This window comes from Schistocerca gregaria, chromosome 8 (genome assembly GCF_023897955.1).
Source record: "Schistocerca gregaria isolate iqSchGreg1 chromosome 8, iqSchGreg1.2, whole genome shotgun sequence".
Classification (NCBI taxonomy): domain Eukaryota; kingdom Metazoa; phylum Arthropoda; class Insecta; order Orthoptera; family Acrididae; genus Schistocerca; species Schistocerca gregaria.
Genome location: NC_064927.1, coordinates 354,988,937 through 355,010,032, shown reverse-complemented (window position 1 = coordinate 355,010,032; position 21,096 = coordinate 354,988,937). Strand labels below are relative to the sequence as shown.

Genomic DNA, 21,096 nt, shown 5'->3' with positions numbered 1-21,096 from the left:
TGTAATTGAGGATGTGTAGCAGGACAACAACAAAAACAATTTTAAACTGTTCTGAAATACTACACTGAAACTAGGTTTTCTGGAAAGTTGATGTCTAATAATAGTGTGCCGTATGGTTGACCCCAATTACTGTGAAAGTTGGGTATTCACAGATTTAACTGTGTAATTTTTTTTTTAAATTTAAAATTCTATATAAGCTTTTAATTTGCCTTTCCATGATGTCAGCATTTTATTTAATAATATTTTATTCAATTTTTTTCTTTTTTTGCGTGTATTTTCTTTTATGAATAAAACATTGGTATCGTGTGCACATAATATGGGGGGAAAATTAGATCAGTTTGGTAAATTCTTGGTCAGGTCTATACTTTAGTCTGTGCATTCATATTTTATGCAACTCTAGTATTACATTGGTGGACTTTGTGTATGACAAGTTTCACTTTCATGATCAATCCCAGCATATTCAGAAACAGGCTTCTAAGTTTTAAATGTATGCAGTTAATTAGTAAAACTGTTGAATGACTGCACTGAAATTTTGTAACAATGGTTCTGTGGGTTAGGCATACAGCCTTACAAAAAAAGCTTTTTGTTTCCAGAGAGCATACAAGACTTGCTCATTTCATATGCTCATTATTTGGGTGCTAGAGAATTGCAACATAGTTCAGTTGCAAAGGAAAATTGCATATCGATTTTTTTTTCTACACTGAAAAACAGGTAGCATAAAGTTTGCAACTCAATACACTGACATTTAAGTTGACACACACACACACACACACACACACACACACACACACACACACACACACACAAGAAATTAAGATGTTGTAAAACTGGCGTAGGAAATCTGTGCAGGACATTGAACAGTAGACCTGGTTGAGCTTTCTGTCTCATATGGAAGTCTCATTTCTCAAGAGCTTTCATACACATTTTGCCCAGAAATATCACATTCAGGAAGCTAATGAATCAGTAATGTGTATGCCCATCACACTGCTGGCTCTTTTTGAGTAACTTCTATTTTTTTTTTTTTTTTTTTTTTAATTTATCAGATTGTTGTTGTAGTGTGACAGTTCTGTATACACACTAAAATTTTCAGTGGAGGTAAACCCGCTTTGAGAAACATTAAAATTATTTTGTGTTGTTTATTGGTAAAACTGTGCTCTTAATTAGCAACTTGCAAAGCAATACTTGTGTGAAATTGTGCGACATTTATTTTAAAATATGATAAGAATAGTAAGTGTGATAACTACAAAAATATAAATAATTGAACTAGTATGTAATTCACATCTATCCACCTTTTCCTCATCTTTTTACTGCACGAAATACCTTTGTGAACATCATAACATCACAAACGATTTGTCATAAAAGTATAAAATTTATGCCACTACAAAGTGTCACAAAGATACACAAAATCAGCCAATGGTCTGGTTCATTACATCTCAGATTTTTTGTGTAGTTGTGGTTGTAGTCGTTTGCATGAAAAATCCCAAATTAAATAACTTTTAGACTTTTCATTTTTGAGATATTAATTTTTGAATTTAGAAAATTGGGATATTTTTTTCCTCGTTTTGAAACTTTAAAATAGCCGTATCTCAAAACCTGTATTTTGTGCCATTCTATTCAGTTTATATAAGCTTTGAAAATATTTATGACTTGAACAAATACATAAAATGCTAATTTTTCTGAAACTATTTTTTTTTTAATTTTTAAAATATCAAAATCTGGTTTCTTTTTTTATGAGCAAAAATTATGTTAGTCATACACTATTTGCTAATGTACCGTGATGGTATTCCAGTGGGAACATATTGACATAAATTTTATTTTGCTAGTAGGCACGGCATCCTGCACTTAGTCCCTAGGATTTTGGCCTTAGCAATAAGTTGTAATGAAAACATTAAATTAAAAAAAATAAAAAAATAAAACAAAAAAAACGAATGTCAAATCATGTTTATTTTTTTTATTTTTTTTACTTTATTTTTTGGTGATAGTCAGTTTATAACATTGTTAGAAATTATACATTTCAGTTTGAATTTAGATTTGAATTCCTCCTGTTACCTGTGAAAATATTTCAATGTATACCATAACAACACATGCTCAATAAATACCATGAATATATTACTTAAAGTTTGGACACTTCTCTCAGGTTTCCTAGAATTAATCCATTTTGAACAAGTGCAGGCGTGCACAGACCCTCTTTTTTTCCCATAGAAATGTAATCGTTTTTGCCAAGCATTTGTCTCATCATTACAGTAAGATTCTTTCATCACCAACAGAAGTGTTTCTTGAAGACAAGTTCTGGCCACACTTAGGATCATAAGTCGAGTGTGCGCCCTTTTCCTCCTCTGTTTTCTGTTTTGTTTTTCTTGCATTGTAGTTGCTTACTCTAAACTCTTTTTCTATACTGGTACAACGTTTCTTTTTATTACTATGGATTCCCTCTTGAAATCGGAGGTGTTCAGCAAATGCAAGCCATTTTAGACAAGCTTATCACTTGCTAAAACTTACTTTACTTATCTATCAGATTCTTAGCTTTCATTTTTCAGCAGCCTGGTTTCCTTTCTGTAGATAATTTTAGTTTACATAAAGTGCAGATATTCTTGCATTCTTTATTACATGGTTATGTCAATCTGAGAAGTTCCTTCCTAACATCCTCACTCCATCAGTAAATGTTTATTTTTAAAGGATTGCATCAATATCCTGGCCACTTTTTATACACATTTGTGGCAGCTATGTAAGCTTAGAGTCAAATTTTAGTTTTGACAGATTTTTAGAAAAATTGCGCTCTGAATGTTGAGACTCAGTCTCTGTTTTTTTAACCAAATGATAGGTGTTACAGTTGTTTGGTTGTGTACACAGATGATTCACAACAAGGGGAGTGCTTTGGCTGTTAAGTCATATTCCCTGACTGTATCTTCAGGATTCGCATTCTTCATATGTATACTGTTTTTTCTGTAGAGCTCCACGCTATGCTGGAGGCATTCGAGTGGTTGAGGTGTCTTTAGGGGATACAGTTTCTCTTCTGCTCCAATTCCCCTAGTACACTACAATTGTTGCAGCACATTTGCCCAGAAGAGATATTGGTCCAACTCATATGTGACCATCTGTACTTCCCACAGTGGTGGGTGAAGAAGGTATCATTGTGCTGCGTACCAGAGCATGTGGGGATTTGGGGTATGAAAAAGCCAGTGAATCTGCCAAGGAGGTGTTCAGGGAACATAATATGTTACAGAATACGCCATTCCCCTGCAGGCTGTCATTTTACACACGAGTCGCAGATCCATACTGTTATGGAAGGAGTGGCTGGCAATGATGGACAATAAGCTGCACTTAGTGAAGTCAACTGTCTAGCTGTGGATATCATCAGGCCAGTCGCTGTGGCGAGATGAGGTGACCTTGACCTGACGTGCCTCAGAATTGGGCTCTGTCCCCTTTTTACTCCAGCGAGAAGACCTCCCTGTCTGTGGTACCTGTGGTGGGCAAGTCAGTGTATGCCACATTTATCTGAGTGCATTTTATTTTGAGACAAGCCAGCAGAGGTGAATCTAGGTGAGGATCTATTTATTATATTTGATGATGAGACAAGTATGAATTTTGTAATAGTGTGCACCCTGCCCTAAGCTTTTAGGCTGTCGCAGAGTGGCTTTCTCTTCCCCTTCAATTCCAGCGATCAGTCAATTGTAGGTGTCTTCTGTCTTCTTTTAATTCTTTACACAGTTTTATCCCTTTACTGTGTTTTCGATCAGCCGTCATGATTTTCGTTCCTCTGTGTGTGTGTGTGTGTGTGTGTGTGTGTGTGTGTGTGTGTGTGTGTGTGTGTGTGTGTGTGTGTTTCTTTTTTTTTTTGTTTTGAGGACTGTTTTTATTTGCAGTTCTCATTTCAGTAATTTTACAGTTTTCCTCTACACTTGTCTCATTATACTTCTGAGCAGGTGCTAAAGATCTTGCTGCTGTCGTACCCACAAAACTTTTTCGTCATCATCATCTCTACTGATTCATGAACATGAAGATTTTTTTTACATACTGGTAGCACTTTAAACTTTAACGAAATGTTATATAAAATGAAAAATACGTAATATCCCGACCATTAATTAAACGTGTCATTGTTTGGCATGATTTACTACATTTTTAAGATGAGAAATCGAAGTGTGCATAATTAGTGCACAATTATTTCATTTTAGCTGTGCTTTTATGATTCAGCTTGCAAGCCATTGGGAACTGCGGTACAGTTATCATAGCAAATTGCAGTAAAATAAAATTAATTTCATTGTGTTTAGGAATACTATTATGAAATTTGGCACACGCGTTAATAAACAGTGTATGAAAAAAATAGTTGTTATTCAACATAAAAATTTCAGTTTTAAATTTAAAATATTTAAAAGATACTGGTTTGGAAAAACTTAGCATTTTTAGGACTGTGGTCAAGTAGTACATACTTTCAAAGCTGGTAAGAAATGAATAAAACTCACGAGAGATATGAACGTTCTAAGGTGTTAGAATGCAAAAAAAGTTGCACAGCTTTGGAAATTCTAAAAATTAATAACTCAAAGGCTCAAATCTTTAATTCTACCTTTTTTGGACACGTAGAGTAAAACGACAAAATAATATAAAATTCTAAATAATCAAGAATACTTCTGTGAGGAACAACATATGCCCCTGAGGTGTTGACACACCAAGTGCTTCAGACTGACTCTACAGCTCTTTGATACCCATTGCTGCAGAAGTGAGTGATCATCACCAATAGTTCAGTCAACTTAATTTCTGAAGACAGACACCATTTCAATGTACTATGACAAACACCTTAACATCATGGACAGTCTGTGTTTTTACATTTTCTTCAAAAATTGATTTTTTTTTTAAATTGGCTGCTTAATACACCGATGGAAAAGAGTTGGAGCACCAAAAAATAATCAGTCTAGAGTAATGAAATTTTGGGAATACAATTGTCTAAGTAACATATTTCACTGATAAACATTGCAAGATCACATGTTAATATGCACTTAAGATAGCCATTGCAAATGTGAAATGCTGGTAAATTAAAAACTGGTATAACCACCAAAATGTTGAATGCAAGCATGCAAACGTGTATGCATTGCATTGTACAGGTGCCATTTGTCAGTTTGTGGGATGGAGTTCCATGCCTGTTGCAGTTGGCCTGTCAATAAAGGGATGGTTAATGCTGTTTGTGGGTGACCATGGAATTTTTGTTCAGTGATTTCCCATATGTGCTCGATGGAAGATATATTTGGTGATTGAGAGGCCAAGGAAATATGTTAACACTCTGTAGAGCATGTTGGGTTACAACAGCAGTAGGTGGGTGTTATTCTGTTGGGAAATAGCCCCAGGTATGTTGTTTATGAATGGCAGCACCACCATTCAAATCACCAGATTGATGAAGAAATTTACAGTCAGTGTCCATGGGATAACAATGAGAATGCTCCTGCTGTCATATGATACTGCACCCCACACCATAATCCCAGGTCCAGTGTGTATAGCTTGCAGACTTGGTTGCGAGCCCTCAACTGGCTACCTCCTAACCAATACACGGCCATCACTGGCACCGAGGCAAAACTGGCTTTCATCAGAAAACACAACAGACCTTCACTCTGCCTTCTAAAGAGCTGTTGTTTGATACCACTGAAGTCGTAAATGGCATTGGTTTGGGATCAGTGGAATGCATGCTACAGAGCATCTGCCTCAGAGCTGTCCTTCAAGTAACCAGTTTATAACAGTCCATTGTGTCATTGTGGAGCCAACTGCTGCTCATGTTGCTGCTGTACATGCAGTACGATACATGGGAGCCATATGCTGAACATTATGGTCTTCCCTCTCGGTAGTGCCATGTGGCTGTCTGCAGCCTGGTCTTCTTGCAGCCTTACGTTCACATGTCCACTGCTGCTAGCAACCAAGTACAGTGACTACATTGCTGCCAAGTCTTTTTGCCATATCGCAGAAAGAACATCCAACTTCTTGTAGCTATACTACATGATCCGTTCAAACTCAGTGAGGTGTTCATAGTGGAGTATTTGTCACCTTAAAGGCATTCATGACTAACATCAACTCAACATGAGCTTCTAGTGAAGGACGTTAAGTGATACATAAATTACTCAAGAATGGATGAGCATACATTTCAGTATTTGCTCAGTGAAGCGTGTAACAAATCACAAAGCTCAATACTCAATTAAGAACTGCTATATCCGCAGAAGACAGGCTCACAGTAACACTTCGATTTTTTGCTATAGGAGAGAGTTACACTAGCTTACAGTACAGCACTTTAATACCACAGTGCACTTTAACTAAAATAATACCTGAAATGTGTGAAGCAGTTTATAAGTCACTAAAAGACCAATATCTGAAAGTAAATAAATGTTCAATACATTTTATGTGCATTAAGAACTATTTTTATTACATATCAAAGCAAGAATTACATTTTGCATCCCACAACTACAAAATTAATAGAAATGTATGAAGCTGATATCCTCCTACAGGCCAACCGCAAAATATATATATATATTCCAAGACTTACCAAGCGGGAAAGTGCCGGTAGACAAGCACAATAAAATAACACACACACACAAAATTTGAGCTTTCGCAACCGGCGGCTGCTTCGTCAGGAAAGAGGGAAGGAAAAGGAAAGATGAAAGGATGTGGGTTTTAAGGGAGAGGGTAAGGAGTCATTCCAATACCGGGAGCGGAAAGACTTACCTTAGGGGGAAAAAAAGGATAGGTATATACTCGCGCGCGCACCACACACACACACACACACACACACACACACACACACCCATCCATACATACACAGACACAAGCAGACATATTTAAAGGCAAAGAGTTTGGGCAGAGATGTCATTCGAGGCGGAAGTGTGGAGGGAAAGATGATGTTGAATGACAGGTGAGGTATGAGTGGCGGCAACTTGAAATTAGCGGAGATTGAGGCCTGGTGGATAACGAGAAGAGAGGATATATTGAAGGGCAAGTTCCCATCTCCGGAGTTCGGATAGGTTGGTGTTGGTGGGAAGTATCCAGATAACCCGGACACTGTAACACTGTGCCAAGATGTGTTGGCTGTGCACCAAGGCATGTTTAGCCACAGGGTGATCCTCATTACCAACAAACACTGTCTCCCTGTGTCCATTCATGTGAGTGGACAGTTTGTTGCTGGTCATTCCCACATAGAAAGCGTCACAGTGTAGGCAGGTCAGTTGGTAAATCACGTGGGTGCTTTCACACGTGGCTCTACCTTTGATCGTGTACATCTTCCAGGTTACAGGACTGGAGTAGGTGGTGGTGGGAGGGTGCATAGGACAGGTTTTACACCGGGGGCGGTTACAAGGGTAGGAGCCAGAGGATAGGGAAGGTGGTTTGGGGATGAGGTTACGAAGGTTAGGTGGATGGCGGAAAGACACTCTTGGTGGAGTGGGGAGGATTTGATGAAGGATGGATCTCATTTCGGGGCAGGATTGTAGGAAGTCGTATCCCTGCTGGAGAGCCACATTCAGAGTCTGATCCAGTCCTGGGTTAGTATCCTGTCACAAGTGCGGTACTTTTGGGGTTCTTCTGTGAGAGGTTCTGGTTATTTGCTTCTGTACTAGGTCGGGAGGGTAGTTGCGGGATGCGAAAGCTGTTTTCATGTTGTTGGTGTAATGGTCCAGGGATTCAGGACTGGAGCAGATTCGTTTGCCACGAAGGCCTAGGCTGTAGGGGAGGGTCCATCTGTCCAATGGCCAGCTTCACACATCAAACGGTCCCTTTCAAGTTGCCGCCACTCATACCTCACCTGTCATTCAACATCATCTTTGCCTCCAAACTTCCGCCTCGACTGACATCTCTGCCCAAACTCTTTGCCTTTAAATATGTCTGCTTGTGTATGTGTGTGTGTGTGTGTGTGTGTGTGTGTGTGTGTGTGTGTGTGTGTGTGTGTGTGCGCGCGCGAGTGTATACCTGTCCTTTTTTCCCCCCTAAGGTAAGACTTCCGCTCCCGGGATTGGAATGACTCCTTACCCTCTCCCTTAAAACCCACATCCTTTCGTCTTTCCCTCTCCTTCCCTCTTTCCTGAAGAAGCAACCGTCGGTTGCGAAAGCTAGAAATTTTGTGTGTGTGTGTTTGTGTGTTTTACAAACAAACACAATCATACACACAAAATTTCTAGCTTTCGCAACTGACGGTTGCTTCTTCAGGAAAGAGGGAAGGAGAGGGAAAGACGAAAGGATGTGGGTTTTAAGGGAGAGGGTAAGGAGTCATTCCAATCCCGGGAGCGGAAAGTCTTACCTTGGGGGGGGGGGAAGGACAGGTATACACTCGCGCGCACGCGCACGCGCACACACACACACACACACACACACACACACACACACATATCCATCCGCACATACACAGACACAAGCAGACATTTGTATGTGCGGGGCCTCAACCTCCGCTAAATTCAAGTTGCCGCCGCTCATACCTCACCTGTCTTTCAACATCTTTGCCTCTGTACTTCCGCCTCTGTTTAGCAAGAGTAATAGAAGGCAGATTTCAGACTACCTAACAGATCAAAACGAAAATTTCTGTTCCGACACTGACAATGTTGAGTGTTTATGGAAAAAGTTCAAGGCAATCGTAAAATGCGTTTTAGACAGGTACGTGCCGAGTAAAACTGTGAGGGACAGGAAAAACCCACCGTGGTACAACAACAAAGTTAGGAAACTACTGCGAAAGCAAAGAGAGCTTCACTCCAAGTTTAAACGCAGCCAAAACCTCTCAGACAAACAGAAGCCAAATGATGTCAAAGTTAGCATAAGGATGGCTATGCGTGAAGCGTTCAGTGAATTCGAAAGTAAAATTCTGTGTACCGACTTGACAGAAAATCCTAGGAAGTTCTGGTCTTACGTTAAATCAGTAAGTGGCGTGAAACAGCATATCCAGACACTCCGGGATGATGATGGCATTGAAACAGAGGATGACATGTGTAAAGTTGAAATACTAAACTCCTTTTTCCAAAGCTGTTTCATAGAGGAAGACCGCACTGCGGTTCCTTCTCAAAATCCTCGCACAAACGAAAAAATGACTGACATCGAAATAAGTGTCCGAGGAATAGAAAAGCAACTGGAATCACTCAACAGAGGAAAGTCCACTGGACCTGACGGGTTACCAATTCGATTCTACACAGAGTACGCAAAAGAATTTGCCCCCCTTCTAACAACTGTGTACCGCAAGTCTCTAGAGGAACGGAAGGTTCCAAATGATTGGAAAAGAGCACAGGTAGTCCCAGTCTTCAAGAAGGGTCGTCGAGCAGATGCACAAAACTATAGACCTATATCTCTGACGTCGATCTGTTGTAGAATTTTAGAACATGTTTTTTGCTCGAGTATCATGTCATTTTTGGAAACCCAGAATCTACTCTGTAGGAATCAACATGGATTCCGGAAACAGCGATCGTGTGAGACCCAACTCCCTTTATTTGTTCATGAGACCCAGAAAATATTAGATACAGGCTCTCAGGTAGATGCTATTTTCCTTGACTTCCGGAAGGCGTTCGATACAGTTCCGCACTGTCGCCTGATAAACAAAGTAAGAGTCTACGGAATATCACAGAACACAGCATGTTGTTATCAATGGAGAGACATCTACAGACTTTAAAGTAACCTCTGGTGTGCCACAGGGGAGTGTTATGGGACCATTGCTTTTCACAATATATATAAATGACCTAGTAGATAGTGTTCGAAGTTACATGTGGCTTTTCGCGGATGATGCTGTAGTATACAGAGAAGTTTCAGCAATAGAAAATTGCAGCGAAATGCAGGAAGATCTGCAGCGGATAGGCACTTGGTGCTGGGAGTGGCAACTGACCCTTAACATAGACAAATGTAATGTATTGCAAATACATAGAAAGAAGGATCCTTTATTGTATGATTATATGATAGCGGAACAAACACTGGTAGCAGTTACTTCTGTAAAATATCTGGGAGTATGCGTGCGGAATGATTTGAAGTGCAATGATCATATAAAATTAATTGTTGGTAAGGCGGGTACCAGGTTGAGATTCATTGGGAGAGTCCTTAGAAAATGTAGTCCATCAACTAAGGAGGTGGCTTACAAAACACTCGTTCGACCTATACTTGAGTATTGATCATCAGTGTGGGATCCGTACCAGATCGGGTTGACGGAGGAGATAGAGTAGATCCAAAGAAGAGCGGCGCGTTTCGTCACAGGGTTATTTGGTAACCGTGATAGTGTTACGGAGATGTTTAACAAACTCAAGTGGCAAACTCTGCAAGAGAGGCGCTCTGCATCGCGGTGTAGCTTGCTCGCCAGGTTTCGAGAGGGTGCATTTCTGGATGAGGTATTGAATATATTGCTTCCCCCTACGTATACCTCCCGAGGAGATCACGAATGTAAAATTAGAGAGATTAGAGCGCGCACGGAGGCTTTCAGACAGTCGTTCTTCCCGCGAACCATAAGAGGCTGGAACAGGAAAGAGGTAATGACAGTGGCACGAAAAGTGCCCTCCGCTACACACCGTTGGGTGGCTTGCGGAGTATAAATGTAGATTTACATGTAGACTGACATCTCTGCCCCAACTCTTTGCCTTTACAAATGTCTGCTTGTGTCTGTGTATGTGCGGATGGATGTGTGTGTGTGTGTGTGTGTGGTGTGTGTGTGTGTGTGTGTGTGTGTGTGCGCGCGTGCGCGATTGAGTGTATACCTGCCCTTTTCTCCCCTTAAGGTAAGTCTTTCTGCTCCCGGGATTGGAATGACTCCTTACTCTCTCCCTGAAAACCCACATCCTTTCGTCTTTCTCTCTCCTTCCCTCTTTCCTGAAGAAGCAACCATTGGTTGCGAAAACTTGAATTTTGTGTGTGTGTTTGTGTGTGTATCGACCTGCCAGCGCTTCGCGCTGTTTTCATAATCTATTTTTGTACTCAGCGTGCCTCAGGTTGTAAAGTGCCTCATCAACTTCATACATTTCTATTAATTTTGTAGTTGACGGCACACACAAATTAACGCAGCCATGTTTACAAATACACTACTGGTGACAGAACGCTGTAACAGTGCAACGATGCAAGTGCTTCAAGTGGTAACATTTCATATTGCAGTGAACAGGAGACAAGTGACTTCTATGATCAAATCTACACTGAGGCCCTAGATTTGATCACACTTATTTGACGACAGGCGAGATTTGACAAAGTTCCCTATTACACCATCAAATTTATTTGACATAAATATTTGATATATCAGCTTTGACAAAGAAATATGATAATATAATACCGCCCTAACACACACTTGTGATTGTTACAGCGAGTATTTAAACCAAACCAGATTTGCATCCTCATAGTGATGCTGGTAATGCCACTCTTAAGTGGGTGGAATGAAATTTGGTTAGACGTCATGTTCCATATATCCAAACACGCATACTAACTTTTATTTGTGTCACACAATTCCTTCTTGGTGTTGCGCTTTTTTCCCATTGATGTATTTAAAGTATTCATGAGATTAAGGAATTGTACTAGTCAGTTACAAAACGTTATTGGACTTGTATTTAGGGGAACCTCATAGAAATTTGATTCAGTGTTGTTTGTCTTAAATTACTGCACCTATGAAAAGTCAGTCCTTTTCTAAAGGATACTAATAATGACCAGAAAATGTGATGAATCATGTCAGCAGTAGGTGTTAGATGGTAATTTTGTCATTGATTGACAAAAAATCACAATGCGATTATGTGATTGTAATATCATCAATTAGTATTGATTGATTTTTGTTTTTGTAGACTACACAATTTAATGCATTCTGGCTATAAAAGAATCAGCACACAGTATTCATTCTTATATCTGCATACTAAAAAGAATGCTGTAAACTATTCAGGCTGCCTCAGTAGATAGCCTGCTTTAAATAAAACAAATTGCTGATAGACAGTGACTGTGCAATACTCCTTCCACATTAAAATTTGAACATAAGTTATAAAAAAAGTATTGATTAGTGTGATGATGGAACTGATTTAACATTAGTCTTAATATTACGTAAGAGAGCATGACATTCAATTTTCTATCTTCTTCTGGTGTGAAAGTATGTAGAATTTACATGGTAAATTAAAAAAAAGAAATACATAAATAAAAATAGTGATTCTAAAACACACAACATTAACTCTTACAAAATAGCAGGTGTTATTAAAAACATGATGAATGAATTTTTTAGCAGCAGCTGCTTATGCTACAACCATTTAAGATAATGTTCAGTAGCTTGATCCACTGGGACAGGCAGTGTCAAGTTGAAACATGTTCTGACTTGTCAGTCAGCATCCAGAGACACTACACTGTTTACCATGTCTGTCATTCATCATGGATTTTGAAAATCATGTGAATATTAAATTCTGCTTCAAGTTGCAGAAAAGTGCCAAAAAACTCACGAAATGTGGAAATTGGTGTATGACGATAATGGTGTAACTCCAAAGACTGTTTACAACTGGTATGAGCGATTTAAAAGCGGAAATGAATCGAAGGATTTCCTTCATTGAAATCCGGACTTCATGTCCAAAATTGTAACTGGGGATGAAATTTGGGTCTATGGGTATGAATCTGAGATGAGATGAAAATTCAGTGTTCCCAATGGAAAACTAGTGCATCTTTTCATCCTGAAAAGGCATGTCAGTAAAAATCGATATCAAAGTCATGCCCATTTCCCAATTTTGGGGGCATAGTGCAATCAGTTCATTACAAGGGGAACAACTGTAAATGCTGAATTTTACTAGTGTATACTGCAATGTTAACGAAATTGTACAGAGAAAGAGACCAGAATAATGGGCCTATGGCTTCCTTCTCCACCATGACAATCTCCACTTTTGATTCCCAAGCTTTTGGCTGGAAAAAGTTTTCAATCTGTCCACATCAACATTATCACCAGATTTAGCACAAAGCACTCCTTGCTCTTCCCAGAAACTAAAACAGTGCTTAATGGAAAACATTTTCACACCATTCTTGACAGTGAGAGGGCCAAGACAGGAACAGTGCTTAATGGAAAACATTTTCACACCATTCTTGACAGTGAGAGGGCCAAGACAGGGCAGTTGAACGCCCATCCAGAAGAAGCGCTCCAGAAATGTTTTCCAGTCATGGATTCAGTGTTAGGATAAGTGCATTGCTAGCCAAGGACAGTACTTCGAAGGACATAAAATCAAATTTCATGCAAGCATTTTCTTCTAATAAAATTATTCACTGCATTTTTTGATAACACGTTATGTGGCAACGGTGCTAAACCTGGAAAATAGCTGTAACCTGACCACCTCAGATTTCTTTCAAATTTGGTGCAGTCAATCAACCAGATCACTATCAGTTTGCAGACACATATGACAGTTGTAAAGAAAGTCACTGGGGCCATTAAAGTTTGGAAATTGTGTCAAACTGTTGAAATTCCAGGTTGGATATCAACAGTATTAGGAAAAGGATAGATTGATACTCACTGTAAAGGAAACATGTTGAGTCACAGACAGGCTCGATGAAAATACTGTCAGACATTTAGCTTTCGACCGAGCTGCCAGAGAGGGCAATCGTGTATGCATGAGAAGAAGGGTGTGTGTGTGTGTGTGTGTGTGTGTGTGTGTGTGTGTGTGTGTGTGTGTGTGTGTGTGTGTGTACGCACGCGCGCACGCACGAGTATGTGTGCTCGTGCGTACATGAGTGCGTGCGCGTTTTTGTTTCTGAAGAAGTCATTGGCCGAAAGCTGAATGTGATCTAGCATTTTTGAAACTGTGTGACATTTGTGTGCATCTGTCCGAACATAAATGACCACAATATCATTGAAAAGATAATGAGTGCACATGAAACATCATTGACTTGACCTTTTACCTTGAATATCTCAGAACACTCCACCTTCGATTTTTCGTGAAAAAAATTTTTTATTGCTCCAGTGTGCTACTGTAATCGTGGTAAATATCAAGTCATCATGCCCAAAAATTTATTTCGTCAGCATCAGTAAACTATGAAAATGCAGAAGATAGTGCATAAACATGAAACAAAAATTATTAAAAAGCACAATTCCTAAATAAAATTGTACGAAAATGTAGTTTATATAGTTTTATTGGTATAACCAACCATTTACAGTGTAGCTTCAATGAGGGGGGAAAAAGCAACAAACAAAAAAAATCTTGTTGCAATGTGTCGTCCAAGTCTCCAATTAAAATGGTTGTCCTTCCACTTGGTGTAATTGGATCCAGTCTTATTGAAATGTCTCTCTTCTGATGATGACACAAGTTTCTCGTTTGGCTGGAAACACTGATGACAGAGGCGGTCGATGCAGAAGCAAGAAGCCGATCTGTACTTAATCCTTTTTTGTTTCCCAAAAATTATTAATACATATGCATCCACCAAGAGCTGCTACACACACTGGCAACAAATCCACATGTCTTTTAACATCATTTTCTTCACCATAGCAATCGCTGACTCCTCTCATCTCGCTAAAGAAGTGGAATCCCCCTCCTCCATCTCTCTCCCCCCTCCTCCATCTCTCTCCCCCCCTCCTCCATCTCTCTCCCCCCTCCTCCATCTCTCTCCCCCCTCCTCCATCTCTCTCCCCCCTCCTCCATCTCTCTCCCCCCTCCTCCATCTCTCTCCCCCCTCCTCCATCTCTCTCCCCCCTCCTCCATCTCTCTCCCCCCTCCTCCATCTCTCTCCCCCCTCCTCCATCTCTCTCCCCCCCTCCTCCATCTCTCTCCCCCCCTCCTCCATCTCTCCCCCCCCTCCTCCATCTCTCTCCCCCCTCCTCCATCTCTCTCCCCCCTCCTCCATCTCTCTCCCCCCTCCTCCATCTCTCTCCCCCCTCCTCCATCTCTCTCCCCCCTCCTCCATCTCTCTCCCCCCTCCTCCATCTCTATCCCCCCTCCTCCATCTCTCTCTCCCTCCCCCCTCCTCCATCTCTCTCTCTCCCTCCCCCCTCCTCCATCTCTCTCTCTCCCTCCCCCCCTCCTCCATATCTCTCTCTCCCTCCCCCCCTCCTCCATCTCTCTCTCTCCCTCCCCCCCTCCTCCATCTCTCTTTCTCCCTCCCCCCTCCTCCATCTCTCTCTCTCCCTCCCCCCCCTCCTCCATCTCTCTCTCCCTCCCCCCCTCCTCCATCTCTCTCACCCTCCCCCCTAATCCATCTCTCTCCCTCCCCTCCTCCATCTCTCTCCCTCCCCAATCTCTCTCCCTCCCCCATCTACCCATCTCTCTCCCTCCCCCATCTACCCATCTCTCTCCCTCCCCCATCTCTCTCCCTCCCCCATCTCTCTCCCTCCCCCATCTCTCTCCCTCCCCCATCTCTCTCCCTCCCCCATCTACCCATCTCTCTCCCTCCCCCATCTCTCTCCCTCCCCCATCTCTCTCCCTCCCCCATCTCTCTCCCTCCCCCATCTCTCTCCCTCCCCCATCTCTCTCCCTCCCCCATCTCTCTCCCTCCCACATCTCTCTCCCTCCCCCATCTCTCTCCCTCCCCCTCTCCCCATTTCTCTCTCTCCCCCCTCTCACCATATATATCTCTCTCTCTCTCCCCCTCTCTCTCCCCCTCTCTCTCCCCCTCTCTCTCCCCCTCTCTCTCCCCCTCTCTCTCCCCCTCTCTCTCCCCCTCTCACCATCTCCCCCTTGTTCCTCTTCCCCCCCTTGCCCCCTGTCCAGTATACCTTTGTTAATAGGTATTGAACAGTGAAGCTCATGGGTAACTGGCAATGTCCTTGTATTCTTGAAACATTGTTTCAGGTTGACAATTTTTCTTCACCATGATGGGAATCCGATCTACAGTGGGAAGCACATGAATGAATATTTTCTTTGCACCACTGAAACAACTGTTGTGAGGTCACTTGAGGCTAGCAGACGTGGTTAATCTCTTTACAGTCTCCAAAACCCTATCACAAAATTACTTTATCATGTTCTGTAGCAAAAAATAACATTTTGCTGTAACATTAAAATCTCATCCATCAGTAATATAATAAATGTGCTTTGGATTTGGAAAGTAGCATTTTAAGAAATCGGTGAAATTATGCTGGGAAGAATACACGCATTGAAAGCAGCCAGATGTTTCCACATACGACACAAGATGTATTTCATTAGTATTTGCATCTCTTTAGTAAGCTTCAGATGGGAGAATTGTGAGTTGTGTTATATTGCAGTGCATTCCCAGTACTTCACCCTGAATGGTAAAAGAGTAATTCTCTATAACATCACAAATAACAAAATATTCATTTAGTCTTGAGTTTTCTTTATTGATTTTAAAGAACATTGACTGCTGCAGGGTGGTAATGAGTGTTGTAGGAGCTGTTGTAAATTTGGTGAAACACCGCAATGAAATTGTCTGTTGAGTTTTTTGTGGTCTCGCTAAATACTATGCCTGTAGTTAAGAAACACTTGTAAGCAGTTTTGTCAGTACTGTTCATACCAGTCAGTCAGTTTTAATACTCTTGGGCATTTGGAACATGCACACAAAGAGAGTTCTTTGATTGCAACTTACAAAATATTGAGAATTCAATGTTTATTACTCGGTATGTATCTTTGAAATATGTATAAACTTCCTTAAAACTGTGCAACACTAGTTGCTTGAGCGTATATGCTCCAATTCCAGTTTCTTTCACTGATACACAGTATTTTCTTCCTGCCATCACCCAGCCTGCAATTTGATCACAGTAGAAATCTTGCATGCATTGTAACGGTTCTCTTACATAATGTTTTACCTGGCTTTGGACTTGATGTCACTAATATATCATGTTCTGCTGCTTACCGTGTTGCTCTCCATAGCATGTAATTTTTTTGTTTGTCCTTATATTCATGCTTTATATTTTGCCACACATGTTGTCTGAATTGGGAAGCTTTAGTTCCAGCCGGGCAATGATTTCTTGGCCTCCACCTTTTGTCATTTGCTTCCTTTTCCAGTTGTGCCCTGTCAGTATGTGCCAGTGCCGAGCCGGCATTTTTTTCAGTTTTTGCTGTGGGTACTTTCTCTCTTGCTGAAGTCTGTTTTTAACACATGTGCACTGCAGTTTGAGTAAACCAGCCACACCCATGAAACAAGCTAATGATAGGTTGAAATAAATGTGTCTCTGGCTGTTCACAGCAATAAATATAATAATAATAATAATAATAATAATAATAATAATTGGTAATAATAGATGTGATATTTGGTCAGAATAATAGTGACTGGTATTGGCTGCTGTTCAGGAAAAAACTGAACACATAGCCACTTAGTGTATTTTGTTATTGTACTGCTTCTGATGAAATAAATTTTTGGACATTACTCCTTCGGTCTGCCATCTTGATATTTACCATGTTGATAGTAACATACTGGAGCAGTACAATATGTTTCATTTAAAAAAATTGAAGGTCGGGTGTTCTGAGATATTCAAGGTAAAAGCTTAAAGTCAGTGACCTTTCATGTCAAAATCCTTAGAAACCTGATGTTGCATATCAGTAGCTTTTGAATGATAAAAGTTTCATTGCTGTATATGTATTAAAACCAGAATTATAGTCATTCACATAGCAACAGATGCGTTTAAATTTCACAAAAAGTTCGAACTTTGTAGACCTGTAAATTTCTTCACAATTCCCATATACCTTTGCAAATTGATAGATTTCCATCTTTTACCAAATTTTAAAGAAATGTGAGTGGGTCAGGTTGAGTAGGGTCAGGTTGAGTAGTGTGTTGAATTGGTATTGTTGCCGTCTCAAAGCCACTTGTGGAGTTTATATTATGGTTGTGGCAATATACACTGTATGTCCACAGTGTACTCAATGTACACATTCTAGAGGACAGTTAAGCTTTAACTCTGACATGGCTGACTGTACTTGCTGTATTGCTACACCAATAAGTCTTCAGAGGTTTCAAAACGAACTAAAAAGAAATGAAAATCTTTATTTATGGTAATAGAGGGCCACAACTTGTGCTAAATGAATTAAATGATTTTGGTTTTAACTGACATTTTGACATATTCCGAGAAGTATTGATGTAACAGTATAGGAAGTATGGCAGACCGTGTCCCGTAGGATGTGAGAATAGACTGCAAGCCTCATCATGTATGAGCACAAGACCCATGTCAGCATCCAGTGTAAGCAAAGAACCAAAAGATAATAATGATGCCAATGACCAACATTCCATTTTAATACCCTAATTATATTTTTTTTTATAAAATCTTTTATAATCCCCCTTTTTTTTAGTATTAATGTATATTATTTTTTCAGTGGAAGTGGAAGATAATTGAAATATTATGCTTTCTAATTGTATAATATTACAGCTTTTGTTAAAATGGTTCCATTTTCACTAAAGCACAAACTAAATTTCATTATTTTTGTGTGGTGTGGCTAATGCCATGTTATTTATTTTAAGATGACTGGAGTATTGCACTAGCACTACTGTAATCAGAATTCTTTTTTATATATAGATAGGCTATCTGAATAAACAGACAGCACTAGTCTGTGGTGTTTATTGGTATCTAGAAATCTGCAGAGATATTACATATTTGTCTTTTTAATGTGACATGTTTTCTTTTTATATTTTTATACATAAGTAAAATTATATACTTTGTGCACAAAAAATCCTTATTTATTTCTTTTGTATCTAACAGATTTTCAATTATGGCATGACCCAAAACCTATTAAATTGTGTAGTCTATGAAAATAAAAGTGATCATGTCAGTATAATATAGTAATTATAACCCAGACGTTATATCATCTCTCTTACACCAGTACAAACCCAACACTTGCGTCACATGTTTGCTGTTGTGCTCCTAATGCATGTTAGTTGATGCATGGAGCCCTCAATCCACAATGAGGGTTTTATCTGAAGAAATTGCATGTGGGTTGCTTACAGTTTATAGTTACAGGTGTGTGTCTGTTAATTTAATATTTAGTAACATTTTTAAACATCATATGAAATGAGTGACGCCAATGACAATGTGAAGTATAAATGTGTATTCTTAAATTGACAATTTACTGTATAGTGCAGATATTGAGTTGCAGACAGGTACAACTGAAAGACCACTAAACAAGTGAGCTTTCAGCCAAAAGGCCTTCTACAGTAAACAAACCACACACACACACACACACACACACACACACACACACACACACACACACACACACAAAACTAGCACATGCATGACCACTGTCTCTGGTTGCCCTCCATCCTGGATTTTCCATTGTTTTATTCTTAATTTGAGAAAAAAGGACACTCGTTAACAGTTACATGAGGGAGTTAGTGAAGTCAGAGTCATGCTCTTCTTCCACCTCTTAGGCATCATGTTCCAAAAAGAGCCATATTACCTACATAATTTCAAATCTTCTTTGTACTATGGCCTGTCCCTTGCTAGTCACATGCTGTTTTAACGTGTTTGTGTTATAAGCACCTGGAACACAAGTGTCCTGTTTCCATAATTACTTGAGAATTGTTAAATTCAGAGAGAGAGAGAGAGAGAGAGAGAGAGAGAGAGAGAGAGAGAGCACATTGTGGCAAAGAACTTTATCAAGAAATTCAGCTGCAAATTTGCGTTTTGTAAATATCTGTCTCTGCTATTCAATGTCTTGATTTTTAAGTGGTAGTTAATTCCTCTACTTGTATGTGGCATAAATTTAATGCTTGTGGTGATTTCTTCATAGTGCCACAACTTTCACAAGTACCAGATTACATTAGTATGGTATCCTGTGAGATATCTGCTATGTAATTCCAGTAATTGTGATTGTTACACCTACTCTTCAGCATTAATGTTATGAATTTATATTGCTTGTATCTGATGGCATAGTAATATGATTAATATAAATACGATGTTAAAGAAGTTGTTATTTTCTTAGGTCACAGACTTTCACTTCACAGGGAGAAAGAAAACATAAATTTTACAGTGACCTATGCATAGTGTTTGCCTATACCTCATTGTGCAAACATTTACTCATTATGTTCCAAATTGAATCTAAATGTTATTAGGCTTAAAAACAAAACTTTGTCCATTATTTACTTTTAAGTGTTGTCCATTTATACGCTTCACTGTCTTGTGTGTCTCCAGTCTGACGCCAGCACTGCTGCAATTTAGGCATCAAGTTGGAGTGAGAGAGAGAGAGAGAGACAAATAAGTGAACCTCTCAGTTCTTGGATACACACAGAAAGATGTGGAGATCTAAAAGGTATGATTTTAAAGACTGCGGCATTCCATTGGCATCTAATGGTAAGGAAATAACCATTCAAAATCAATCCTAGAGGTAAATATATAATAAATGGACAATACTTGAAAGCAACTAGTTGGCTGGTTTTATTTCCAAGTCTAATAGTGACTACGGTTGGTACTGCAGTAACTAGTTCTTAACAAATGTGCCACTGCATGCATTAAACGTCGTCCTTGGAGGATGAAACCTTTTCATTGAATTATTCTCTACAGTTGCTCTTGTTGATAGGGATTTGTGATTAAATTGGAAAGTAACTTTTTTTTATAGTAAACATTGTAATAAGGGGTCTTAGCCAGTTCTTGTGCGGAAATTGGGCACTAAACTGAAACTTGAACTTTGGTTCTTTTCTTCCAAAAGCAACTCTCTGTCTGAGCTTGCAGCCCAGTTCAGAATGCATTTTTAATCTTTCAGAAAGGTTTTCTTTAAAAAAATTCTGGATATTGAGGAACATGATGGCGTGGTTCTAGTGTGCAATCATAATTCCTTGGCAACTTTTAGGAATTCTGCTTGGCATATGTAAGGTTTCATAAGTATTCATAGGACTATAGGTGGTATTGAATAAATTGTTATGTTTGAAGTAATGTAGCAAATGTTATTGAAAAATGCTTCCGAAATGGCATAAACTGAATGTCTTTATAGTAAGTATGTAGCCTAAATTCAATATTTTACCTAAAGGTGAAAGTGGAAAAATCACATGAAAACTTCACTTCTTCTTCTTCTTATCCCTTCAGTTTTACTCTTTCCTCAAACCGTTAAATAGAGAAAAAATAGCCGTGTAAGGTGCTACAGGTGTCACCATCTACAGGAGTCACCATCTACAGGACAAATGTGTGTGTCATTCCTATAGCTGTTCACTGCAGCCGAGAGCCTAGTTGCACCAGTATCATGGACCTGACATTCAATTACATTCACTTTTACTTTGTGCACATACATACATTTTAGAAGTGTAATGCGTTTTGATTAA

At 39.6% G+C, this 21,096-nt stretch overlaps 1 protein-coding gene across 12 annotated transcripts in view; it reads left to right on the top strand.

Moving 5' to 3' along the window:
• LOC126284815 (RNA-binding protein 5-like) overlaps positions 1 to 21,096 on the top strand; it is a 116,222-nt gene that overhangs the window by 21,078 nt on the left and 74,048 nt on the right. For 7 of the 12 annotated variants that reach the window (XM_049984019.1, XM_049984015.1, XM_049984018.1 and 4 more), the window contains one exon: positions 19,976 to 20,093. The exons of the other annotated variants lie outside the window; for them this stretch is intronic. In XM_049984019.1, coding sequence (XP_049839976.1) covers positions 20,077 to 20,093 — 17 coding nt within the window. In that variant the 5' untranslated portion in view covers positions 19,976 to 20,076. The remainder of the gene's footprint in view (positions 1 to 19,975; positions 20,094 to 21,096) is intronic. 12 annotated transcript variants of the gene reach the window in all.